This window comes from Papio anubis, chromosome 2, assembly GCF_008728515.1.
Source record: "Papio anubis isolate 15944 chromosome 2, Panubis1.0, whole genome shotgun sequence".
NCBI lineage: Eukaryota > Metazoa > Chordata > Mammalia > Primates > Cercopithecidae > Papio > Papio anubis.
The window spans coordinates 103445356-103458259 of record NC_044977.1 but is presented as its reverse complement, the minus strand read 5'-3'; the positions used below and the strand labels follow the sequence as shown (position 1 = coordinate 103458259).

Genomic DNA, 12904 nt, shown 5'->3' with positions numbered 1-12904 from the left:
CTGGGCTTTTTTCCGAGGGAAGTGTTTTGATAACTAATTCAGTATCTACTTTTTATAGCTCTGTTCAGATTTTGCTTCTTCTTGAGTTAGTTTTGTAATTTGTGTATCTCTAGGAATTTGTCCATTTCATTTATCTCATTTGTTGGCATAAATTAAACTAAATTTGGCCTGAGGCTACCTGTATATCTTGAGTCCCTATGTAAGGAACTGTAGCCTTAGTACATAAGCAAACTGAAATCCTAAATTAGGAATGTAGTTTTTGTAACAGCTCCTGAGTCTCAGGCAGTCACAGTAGTCAAGTCTGCCAATTGCAGGCTGCTAACTAAGCAGCCCATTCTCAAATGAGGCAAAAACCTTTGCTTTTAACACATAGTATAGCTTTGTAATCCTTTTCTGCAAATTCAGTGGTAATTTCTTCTCCTTCATTCCTGATTTTCATGATATGAGTCTTCTTTTTTCCCCTCTGTCAGTGTACCTAATGGTTTGTCAATTTTGTTGATCTTTTGAAGAACAAACCTTTGGTTCCACTTTCTTGTTGCATATGCTGAGTATTTTCGTAATTGGAGTGGAAAGCTGATCTTTCATAACTTATTTTACTTAAGCCTGAGGCGTCTTGGACTTAGCAAAACTTCCTTGAATCTAAATTACTTCTTCTTTCCTGGTTTCTGGGCTGATACATGTTTTTTCCTATCTTATATACCCTTGGTCTTTTCATTGGCGATTAAGACTAGGGAAAGTTAGTTACCTTGTCCTTTTATGCTGCCATTTTGTTTAAAGGCTTTCTATGTAGTAAAACTATCCATATAGACGAAATAGAGCCTTGAGTTTTGATCTTGAATTTGATCAACATGATTTACCCACAGTCTGTACTGGATATTTCTTCACCTGCTGCTACTGTAAACCATTTTATTCTTGTATCTTCTGTAGAGTATATTATCACAGGTACTTTTTATAGGGGTGTCCAATCTTTTGGCTTCCCTGGGCCACATTGAAAGAAGAATTGTCTTGAGCCATACATCAAATACGCTAACACTAATAATAGCTGATGAACTAAAAAAAAAAATAAATAAAGTCTCATAATGTTTTAAGAAAGTTTATGAAGTTGTATTGGGTCTCATTCAAAGCCATCCTGGGTCACAGATTGGATGAATTTAATTGACCCAAAATCATAAGGGTTCTACTAACAGTTGTACTTAACAGTATCTGAGAAGATAGAAACAGGACCATCTGCCAGACGTGGCGGCTCATGCCTGTAATCCCAGCACCTTGGAAAGCCGAGGATGGTGGATTACCTGAGGTCAGGAGTTCGAGACCAGCCTGGCCAATACAAAAAATTAGCTGGGCGTGGTGGCGGGTGCCTGTAATCCCAGCTACTCAGTAGGCTGAGGTGGGAGAATCGCTTGAACCCGGGAGGTAGAGGTTCCAATGAGCCAAGATCATGCCACTGCACTCCAGTCTGGGCAACAAGAGTGAAACTCCGTCTCAAAAAAAAAAAAGAAACAGGGCTATCTGTCTTTGAGGAAGAGGGATTTACACCCTTGCTAAGACACTAAACTTTTTTGCTAAGGCACTAAACTTTTTAGGCCCTTCCCCCAGTATTATACATGAGAGATGATAATCAAGCCTTTGTTGCCTATGAGTAAAAAGGAATCTAAAAATCACTGAAATAAATAAGTTTTTCAAGGAATTTCAAATAAGTTTTTTCACATGGGAAAGGACTTCTAGGCTGGATGTGGTGGCTCACACCTGTAATCCCAGCAATTTGAGAGGCTGCAGCAGGAGGAATGCTTGAACCCAGGAGTTGGAGACCAGTGTGGGCAACATAGTGAGATCCTGTCTCTACCAAAAAAAAAAAAAAATCAAAAAAATTAGCCACATGTGCTGGTGTGCACCTGTGGTCCCAGCTACTTAAGAGGCTGAAGTAGGAAGATTTTTTGATCCCAGGGGGTCGAGGTTGCAGCGAGCCATGACTGTGCCACTGCACTCCACCCTTAGTGACAGAGCAAGACCCTGTCTCAAAAAAAAAAAAAAAAAAAAAAGGCTGCTGGTTGTTGTTGGAAATAATCAGTCACGATGGCATGCTGCCTAACATGCTAAATCCTCCCCAGAAGACTTCAGGACTTTCGGTCAAATCGTGCTGTGATTTGACCCTTGAGGCGTCCTTGCTGTTTTAGTCACAGAAGTGGTAGATAAAACTTAAAAAACATTGAGACATGTATCTGAGTTCACAAACAAGGTAAACATCTCCGTGGGCTGAGAGGGAGTAAATCCTTGGTCCTAGAGGGTTTGGGGTTGGGACAAAGGCAGCCATTTTCAACTAGGGTTTTTGAGAGAATTAAGCTCTGTGGAAAATGATTTGAGTAACTGCATTTTTTATTCTTCCAAGTATTGTATGAAACTATTACCATGCTATATATACATAGTAGATACTTTAATTCATTGTATGCAGGCATTTGGATTTAATTTTCTCTTTGAACTCTGGTTGAGAAGGACTGGAGATGTTCTATACAGAGGAGATTTTGTGTTACAAGCTGAGAGCTAATGTGGGGCTCCTACCACTGGTGAAAGGAAGTTGAAAAAAGCTGTTGCTAACTGCTGCCCAGTGCTCTCAATTGTCCATTATGGGAAACTGCTCTCCTTAGGGAGGCCTCATGACCAAGAATCGAATCCAACCTCACATTAGCTTAGTGACTGAGTTTGTGATAACCCCTATATTGCCATAAGGTAAGAAACCCAAACCAAGGCCTTGGGTATCAGATTGGCTGGATAAGGAGGGATGAGCACAGGAGGAAGGACAAAGATAATACCTTTTTCAAGATGAGCCTGTAAATGAAAATTCTAAAATAAATGTTAAGAGGGCAACCAGTAAAAACAGAGATTAAGACATATTTACTCCAGATGAAATTAAAGTAATACAACAGTCTGGAAATTACTTTAAAACAACTTTCTTCAGTAAGGAAAAGGAAGTAATAATTTTCTTAAAAAGAACAGAAAATTGTGGGAGAAAAACAGGCCAAAACAAAACTAGACTAGATGGATATGAAAAAGAACTAATTAGAAATCCTGGAAATTGGCTGGGCATGGTGGCTCATGCCTGTAATCCCAGCACTTTGGGAGGCCAAGGCGGGCAGATCACTTGAGGCCAGGAGTTCGAGACCAGCCTGTCCAACATGGCAAAAACTCATTTCTACTAATATTACAAAAATTAGCTGGGCATGGTGGTGCATACCTGTTATCCCAGCTGCTCGGGAGGCTGAGTGAGGCAGGAGAATTGGTTGAACGCAGGAGGTGGAGGTTACAGTGAGCTGAGATGGCGCCACTGCCTGGGCGACAGACTCCCATCAAAAAAAAAAAAAAAAAAAGAAAGAAAGAAAGAAAAAAAAAATCCTGGAAATGAAAAAAAAATTGATGTAAACGTGTAAATCACAATAAAACTCAGACTGATGCCAGTTACAGAGAAAATTATAGAATTCAAAAAGAACACTGGCTAGGCGTGATGGCTCATGCCTGTAATCCCAGCAGTTTGGGAGGTTGAGGTAGGTGGATTGCTAGCACCCAGGAGTTCAAGATTAGCCTGGGCAACATGGCAAAACCCTATGTCTCTTTATTTTCATTTAAAAAACAAAAACAAAAAGAATACTGAGTAATCCTACCAAAACCACCAAGATTAAGGAAAAATATACGATATGCCTCATAATGATGTTTCGTTCAGTGATGGACCGCATATATGACAATAAGACTATAAGATTATAATGTGTAGATTTGTGTAACCTCCCTCATCAAAAAATTCGTTCTGATTATAATTTATTGTACATGTAATTCATGATTGTCAGTATTTTGGTGTGTAGCATACAGTTTCTGAAAGAAAACTAAAGCACAGAAGATAATATGTACCAAAAGCACTAGTGTAACAGAAAATGTCTTTAAACTTATTATAAAGTTTCAAATGTTTCTTCTGTACATATTTTAGAGAAAAATAATTATAATCTTTGTCCCATAGGATTATAATGGAGCTGAAAAAGTCCTATTGCCTAATGACATGTAGTTATTGTAATGTGTTTGTGGTGATGCCGGTATAAACAAACCTATTGTGCAGCCAGTGGTATAAAAGCTCACAGTAATGTCCTAGGACTTCACCTTCACTCACCACTCACTCAGTGACTCACCCAGAGCAATTTCTAGTCCTGCAATCTTCATTCATGACAAATGAGTGCCCTATAGAGTCGTGTCATTTTTTCTTTTTTACTGTAGTTTTACTATACTTTTTCTGTGTTTACATAGATACTTACCGTGGTAGTACAGCCGCCTGCAATATTCAGTACAGTAACATGATGGACTAGTTTGTAGTGTAGGAGCAATAGGCTCTACCATGTATCCTAGGTATGTAGTATGCTATGCCCTCTAGGTTTGTGTAAGTATGCTTGTCCAACCCAGCTTATTTTGCTGCTGTTCTTGTTGTGTTTTGTTTTAGTCTTTTAGCAGCCTAAAGGCATGGTTTTTAGTTTTTGTCTCTAGTGATAAGTGGAAAAGAGGGATGAGGAAAGGTCCTTACTGATTCAACTAGAAACAGAAACTAAGAACCCATGACTGTATTTTCTGCCTTGGACACCCCTCCATGATGTTCACGTGACAAAATGGCCTAACAATACATTTCTCAGCATGTATCCCCTCCCTATTGTTAAGCAATGCATGACTGTATATCCTCCACGTCACACTCATGTATGTATGTGTATTTATTTAGGAAGGAAATAACAAGGTCAACAAAGACTCCTTAGGCTTTAAGGTGGCTGTCAATGGACACTAATTTTGATATACTTTTATATACACACGCATACTTATATGAGAATATGAGACATGGAGGATAGATTGAAAGCCTTCAATGCATATCTGCTGAGAGTTTCAGATAGTCTTCATGAATGTTCAGACACATATAACTTCAGTGTTGGTTCAACTGATGGCTTCAGTGGGGAACCACACAGAAGAGGTGGATTAAATCCTTAGCAGAATTGCATCCGAGTTGGTTTTCCATTTGAAGAGTTTGAGAGATGCAGTTGAGACAGAATCTTAGTGAGAATATTAGAGAACTATTGCTTATGAGACTTTTTCAGGCATAAGAAGGAGATAACAAGGACCACAAAGACTACTTAGGCTTTGAGGTGACTGTCAGTGGACACTAATTTTGATATACTTTGCTTTTGCTAGGGTTAGAGGTCATAGTGTACATTTTTGTTTGGCAGCACCTTTTGAAATGGTGGCCATTTTTCTATGCTGGACATTAGCTTTTTTCTTTTTCTCTTAAAATTTCAAATATACTCCTCTGAAGTTTTGAATTATTTTTTAATGTGGACAAGAGTGACTTCATTACAAAAATTAACTTTGGAAGTCTAAGAAGAGTGAATTTTTTATAGCCTTTAACTTAAATTTAACATCCATTCTAAGGATAATCTGAGTTCCTGGGAGAGTAAGATTTTCAGCAGGAGTAGAAACTTGGATATGATGATACCCTAGAGCCGAGGAGGCATTTAGCATATTTTAGTATACTACTAATACTAAAATTAAGAATTTAGTGTAAATTGCTGAATCCTGTCCAAGAAGTACTAGTTATTACATAATATAAAAGACTTTGAAATGTTTTTCCTGTTTATAATTATGATGGTCTCTAATGTAGGACCAAATGAACAGTTAGTTAAGGCTCTAGTTAGTATTCATAACTCTACAGTACTGAGATGAAAAGTTTATGTTCTTAAGCTTTTGCACTTTTTTTCAGATACTTATATATGATATAATATGTAATTTATCACCATATTAGATAATGTATTAACTGCCAAATTCATGTTTCAAAAAAATTTTTTTTAGGCAGGATCTCACTCTTTTGCCCAGGCTGGAGTACAGTGGTGTGATCACAGCTCACTGCCAGGCTTAGGCGAGCCTCCTACCTCAGCCTCCCAGGTAGCTGGGACTACAGGTGTGTGCCACCATGCCTGGCAAATGTTTTGTATTTTTTGTAGAAATGGGGTTTCGTTATGTTGTCCGGGCTGGTTTTAGTTTTTGTTTGGAAATAGTTATAGATTCATAGGAGGTTCTGACATCTTTTGTGGGGGAGACCCTATATACGCATCACCTATTTCTCCCCAATAGTAACACCTTATATAACCATAGTACACTGTCCAAACAAGGAAACTGACATTGGTAAACTGTGACATCCATAGAACTTACTCAAATTTTACCAGTTTTACATGCTCACATCTTCTCTGTCTCTGTGTGTGTGTGTGTGTGTGTATAATTCTATACAATTTTATCACGTGTAGATTTGTGTAACCTCCCTCATCAAAAAATTCGTTCTGATTATAATTTATTGCACATGTAATTCATGATTGTCAGTATTTTGGTGTGTAGCATACAGTTTCTGAAAGAAAACTAAAGCACAGAAGATAATATGTACCAAAAGCACTAGTGTAACAGAAAATGTCTTTAAACTTATTATTAAGTTTCAAATGTTTCTTCTGTACATATTTTAGAGAAAAATAATGTGGTCTGTAAGTACAAATAAATGATTAAAGTGTTTTATGTTTTATTCTCTCCATGTGTTTTCATGCTATTTTTTGAATATGTAAAAATGAATGGGTCAGTATTTATAAATGTTATTCTAAGACATTGTGTTCTTTACTATGCATTTTTAAGCCCACTTTATTGAAGTATGATTGACATGTAATAAACTGTGCATACTTAATGTATACAATTTGATGAATTTGGTGATAAGTATACACCTGTGAAACCATCACCACCATCAAGGCCATAGGCATATCTATTACCTCCCAAAGTTTTCTCCTACCTCCACTGTTACTATTTGTGGTAGGAAGTAACATAAGATCTACTTTTCGAGAAAATTTTAGGCCAGGTGTGCTGGCTCATGCCTGTAATCCCAGCACTTGGGAGGCCGAGACAGGTGAATCGCTTGAGCTCAGGAGTTGAGACCAGCCCGGGCAATGTGGTGAAACCCCGTCTCTACAAAAAATACAAAAATTAGCAGGCGTAGTGATGTGCGCCTGTAGTCCCAGTTACTCAGGAGGCTGAGGTGGAGGATGGCTTGAGCCCAGGAGGTGGAGGTTACAGTAAGCTGAGATTGCAATACTGTGCTTCAGCCTGGGCGATGGAGCTAGACCTTGTCTCAAAAAAAAAATTATTTTTTAACATTATAATACAGTATTGTTAACTGTAGGCACTATGCTATAGACAAGATCTCGATAACTTACTTAGCTCACGTGTCTGAAACTATGTCCCATCATGTGTTTTTTTGTTGTTTGTTTTGTTTTGTTTTTTGAGATAGAGTCTCACTCTGTCACCCAGGCTGGAGTGCAATGGCACGATCTCGGCTCACTGCAACCTCTGCCTCCTGGGTTCAAGCGATTCTCCTGCCTCAGCCTCCTGAGTAGCTGGGACTACAGGTGCGCACCACCACACCTGGCTAATTTTTGTATTTTTAGTAGATACGGGGTTTCACCATATTGGTCAGGCTGGTCTTGAATTCCTGACCTTGTGATCTGCCCACCTCAGCCTCCCAAAGTGCAGGGATTACAGGCCTGAGTAACCACACCCAGCCCATGTATTGTTGTTAATTGGTATTGATTTTTATAACAGAGTGCCAGGCACTCTGTGTGCAGTGGTTCCTGTTGCATATATCATTTGTATGCCAATAAGCAAGTTGTTCATAGGTTGGATTTTGAGATCCTAAACTGATCACTCATCTCCATTCCTGATCTTTTCTAGCAGCTTATTATTTCTGTGGGTGGGATGGTGGTGGGGTGGTGGTGGTGATGGTGGTACTGATGTCCATTATAGTGTTATGCATGCTGCGTGGTGAGAACACTTTGCAACATGCCATTATGATTTGTTTTTCATCATTTGTTTTATTTTTATACTTTTGCTTATTACACTGAATGAGACAGCTACTAGCCGGGATGATAGCAGAGCCTGCTTTTCTCTCTGAGTATACTATATTTGCTTTGGATTCCTCCAAACATCCTAAAACACAGAGTGACAGTGTGGTGAGTCCTTCCACCGCTTTCTGCATTCCCTTTGTGGGGAAGCAAAGTAATTTGGCAATGTAGAAGCAAATCTCATGTTACTTGCCACTTACTATCTCTCAAAGTATCTTCAGTGTCCTGTTGCTAACCCTGCTTTAAAAAAATCAGAGAGTAAATTGCTGAATTCTGATGGCTGGTGTGCTTCCTGGTAGCTTTTTAACTGCAACAAAAATAACACTGTTTTTGCTAATGTAGCTACTTTAGTAATGAAGCTGCCTTCACTTATTCTAACCTCTTTTTTTCCTAGGGAATGTTTGTTCATTAACTAAAAAAAGGTATGCAGTGCTAGATATCTCTGTTCTACTATTGATGGGAGGTTAAGAATATTTTGAAATATGACTTACGTTTTTAGGGGAAAAATTCGTTGTTATGTAAATCCATAATTAAACAGCATTGAATAGGTGGGTAGATTCTACTGTAACAGATAATTGCATCTTATTTCGCAATTACCTGTTTTTTATATATTAAACATCTGAAAGAAGAGAATTGTCTCATTTGTTTTCATCTGACTGATGTCACACGGTTTTGAATCCTGTATGTAATTTCATCTTAGGAAAGTGGATATTTTCCTATTGAAAGTATCTGGTAAGCTCATAATTTAGCAAATTAGAATTTAGAGATGTTTGCCCAGTAAGGATAGCCTTTGGTGTTAAACACTGACTGAACTGGGATTGAGATTTTTCTTTCTTTTTTAAAAAAATTGTTCCACAAATCTATTAATTACAAAAACAGAAAGTTTAAAATGGAGAAATGTGGCAAACACCATCAGATTGAGGTTTTTCTAAACAATAAGAATTGATTTAACTTATTAGGTAGCTGGTGATGGAAGTAGTACATTTCTGTACTTGAACCATGTAGCCAGTAAAGACTTGGTATGCATATGGCCAGCAGCAGTCTTAAATTACTTCATAAACTCAGTTTTAGGAAAGAAAGCAGCTAGGGAGATAATGGGATTTCTAGTGATGCCTTAACTTGGGTCTCAGGGAAAAGTGGTCTCTCCTTGGCTCTGGCTACAAGTAATATCTTATTGTTTTTAAAAACTAATTTGGGAGGGAGTCAGAAGTCCCAGTTAGAGAGACTTACTGTTTTATTTATTTATGTATATATATTTGTTTGTGTGGGGTCTCATTCTGTTGCCCTGGCTGGAGTGCAGTGGTGCAGTCATAGCTCACTATACCCCTGGGCTCAAGCAGTCCTTCTTCCTCAGCCTCCCAAGTATGTGGGACCACAGACATACACCACCATGCCCAGCTAATCTTATTTTAATCTTTTTAGAGAGACAGTCTCACAATATTGCTCAGGCTCATCTTGAATTCCTGGCCTCAGGTGATCCTCCTGCCTCAGCCTTACAAAGTGCTGGGATTACAGACATGAGCCACTGTGTCTGGCCCAATTTACTTTGAAAAGCATAAAATGATATTGCTGTATATTTTCATGTAGTAGTAATAGAAGCTATTAAAGAGAAAAAAAAAACAGAAAAGGTTCTCCTAGGGCCACTTCCATAAGTACATAAAAGTAATTTGTATTGAGTACTTATTCTGTTGTTGAAAATGCTATTAATGTTAAAGTGGAGGCTTTAGAACTTTTTTTTTTCTTTCGAGTGAGAGGGTCTCGCTCTGATACCCAGGCTGGAGTGCAGTGGCCCGATCTTGGCTCACTGCAACCTCTACCTCCTGAGCTTAGGTGATCTGCCCACCTCAGCCTCCCAAGTAGCCGGGACCACAGGTGCATGCCACCGTACCTTGCTAACTTTTCTATTTTTAGTAGAGATGGAGTTTCGCCATCTTGGCCAGGCTGGTCTCGAACTCAGGCTCAAGCAGTCCACCTGCCTTGGCCTCCCAAAGTGCTGGAATTACAAGCTTGAGCCACCACACCCAGCCTAGTCAGAAACTTATTTCTCCCGATGGAACAAGGGAAACCATAGCGTAGTCCATATTAGAATAAAAATTTAGTGAGGGTCTAATCCATTATAGGCTCACTAGGCACTGACTTTTCCTTAGTTAAGTTTTTTGAAAAATGCAGCTGTTTACCCAAATTCTAAAATTACTGTAACCTTGGTGCTCAGCAGTCAATACAATGGTTGTTGAAAGATTGAAACAATATGTAATTGAAGACAAGCCTGGCAGGGAACCTGTGTGTGCTTTTAAGTTGAATATACTTTAGAAGAATTTTTATCTGATTTTCCCCAGTAGAAAGTATTGGTGAGTTTTGAGTATTGACATGTATTGAGCTAGTTCTGCAGGCACCTCCCTAGGAGAAAGCCTTCAGAGGAAGCAATTGCATAAGGATTTAATATACATTTGTTGAGCCCTTACTACTAGTCAGGCAGAATATTAGGTCATGGGGACTAAGATGAAAATGGTCACGTTCTCACCATGGGACACATATACCTGTGTAACAGACTTGCACATCCTGAACATGTACCCCGAACTTAAAAGTTGAAGGGAGAAAAAAAGAGAAGAAAATGTAGGGCTCTGTCCTCTGAGAGTTTATAGTTTACTTTGGAGACAAACATGTCAACATACACTGAAAGTACAAAGGAATTAGGGCTTCATAGAAAAAAAAAAAACACACACACACACACAGGGATAAGGAATGTGTTAGCCTTCCAGGAACCATATAAAGCTTCACATACAGGGCTTCACAAAATTTGAAAGCTGAAAGATGAACAGAAGTTTGGCAGAAATGGAGAAGGCATTACAAGTAATGACAGGTCTCTAATTTTACTTCTAGAGATTCCTAATGTAAATTTACAGGGCAACTTAGGCCAATACTTTTCATAAGCTGTCCTGCATTTACTTAGATATGTGGTTTAATACAGAAATTGAAATACATATGTGGGGAGAAGTTTTTAAATGTTGTTCTCTGTGTGTTTAATAGGGTGATATTTCTGACAATTGTAGGGTAGCTGGTTTGTTGTTGTTGTTGTTGTTGTTGTTTTTGAGGTGGAGTCTCGCTCTGTCACCCAGGCTGGAGTACAGTGGTGCGATCTCGGCTCACTGCAGTCTCTGCCTCCCAGGTTCAAGAGATTCTCCTGCCTCAGCCTCCCAAGCAGCTTGGATTACAGGCACTCGCCACCATGCCTGGCTAATTTTTGTATTTTTAGTAGAGACAGGGTTTTGCTATGTTGGCCAGGCTGCTCTTGAACTCCAGACCTCAGGTGATCCGCCTGCCTCGATCTCCCAAAGTGCTGGGATTATAGGTGTGAGCCTCTGAACCCGGCCAATGTAGCTTTTTTTTTTTTTTTTTTTTTTTTTGAGGTGGAGTCTCACTCTGTCGCCCAGGCTGGAGTGCAATGGCGTGATCTCAGCGCATTGCAGCCTCCGCCTCCAGGATTAAAGCGATTCTCCTGCCTCAGCCTCCCCAGTAGCTGGGACTACAGGTGCATGCCACCACGATGATTTTATAAAAAATATAATTTTTGTATTTTTAGTAGAGACGGAGTTTCACGATATTGGCCAGGCTGGTCTTGAACTCCTTACCTCAGGTGATCCACCTGCCTCGGCCTCCCAAGGTGCTGGGATTACAGGCATGAGCCACCGTGCCAGCCCAATGTAGCTTTTTTGTATGGACCACAATCATGTGTCAAGTCATTTACTTCAAACAGAATATGGACTCTTGCTGTTCTTCCTCTTAAGCTAAATATTTTATGGAGCCCCTTCATTTCCTTTCTCCATAATTGGTCCATTAATTTTCAATATATTAACTGACCAAGAGAATTGTTGATCTCTATAAAGTATGTTTTGTATTTTATGCAGTTGTCCCCAACCTTTTTGGGACCAGGGACTGGTTTCATGGAAGACAGTTTTTCCATGAACTGGAGGCACAGGGATGGTTTTGGGATGATTCGAGTGTATTACATTTACTGTGTACTTTATTTCTGTTATTATTACATTGTAATATGTAATGAAGTAATTATACAACTCACGACAATGTAGAATCAGTGGGAGCCCTTAGCTTGTTTTCCTGCAACTAGATGGTCCCTTCTGAGGGTGATGGGAGACAGTGACAGATCATCAGGCATTACATTCTCATTAAGACCACACAACCTAGATCCTTCGCATGCACAGTTCACAGCAGGGTTCACACTTCTATGAATATCTAATGTCATCACTGATCTGATAGTAGGCAGAGCTCAGGTAGTAATGCGAGTGATAGGGAGCAGCTGTAAATGCAGATGAAGTTTCGCTTGCTCACTCACTGCTCTCCTCCTGCTGTGTGGCCCCGTTCCTAAAAGGCCATGAGTTAATACTGGACTGTGGTCCAGATATTTGTGACCCCTCTTTTATAATGTGTAGTATATTATATTTTTAGACCTAGAAGGTATTCATTGTGATGTTACATGGATAGATGCCGTGTATACAACTGGAAGATAAAAGTTAATTCCTGTGTTCTCCCAACCTTTCTTCCCTATCTAACTTTAAGGAAATGTCTTAGACTGATAAAATTTGAAAGCTTTTTATTAGAGGGAAGAGGAGGTACTTAAAGTTTGTCTTTATTAGGGAAAAGTTGAAACATATTACAAAAGTGGGAATAGTGTTGGTACAAGAACCCCTCCCCATATCCATTACCCAATGCCAATAATTAATGACTCATGGCCATCTTGTTTTATCTATTACCCTAACCCCACACTTCCCTGACCACACCACTACCATCTTGCCTACTTGTGCAGCTCCCCCTGGCTTCCCCACTCCCACCCCATTGGGTATTTGAAGCAAATTTCAGAAGTTCTGTTCCATCAGTAAATATTTTGGTATATATCTCTAAAACAGTGCTTCCCAACCTCCAGGCACAGGTCCGTGGCCCGTTAGGAACTAGGC

General features: G+C 39.3%; 1 protein-coding gene across 8 annotated transcripts in view; it reads left to right on the top strand.

The window, feature by feature from the left end:
* GOLGA4 (golgin A4) overlaps positions 1-12904 on the top strand; it is a 118856-nt gene that overhangs the window by 15200 nt on the left and 90752 nt on the right. For 5 of the 8 annotated variants that reach the window (XM_031663480.1, XM_031663483.1, XM_031663481.1 and 2 more), the window contains exon 3: positions 7947-8045. The exons of 2 other annotated variants lie outside the window; for them this stretch is intronic. In XM_031663480.1, the coding sequence (XP_031519340.1) occupies positions 7947-8045 (99 nt within the window). Of the gene's footprint in view, positions 1-7946; positions 8046-8331; positions 8360-12904 lie in introns of all 8 variants that reach the window. One more of the 8 variants, XM_031663485.1, reaches the window with a different exon arrangement.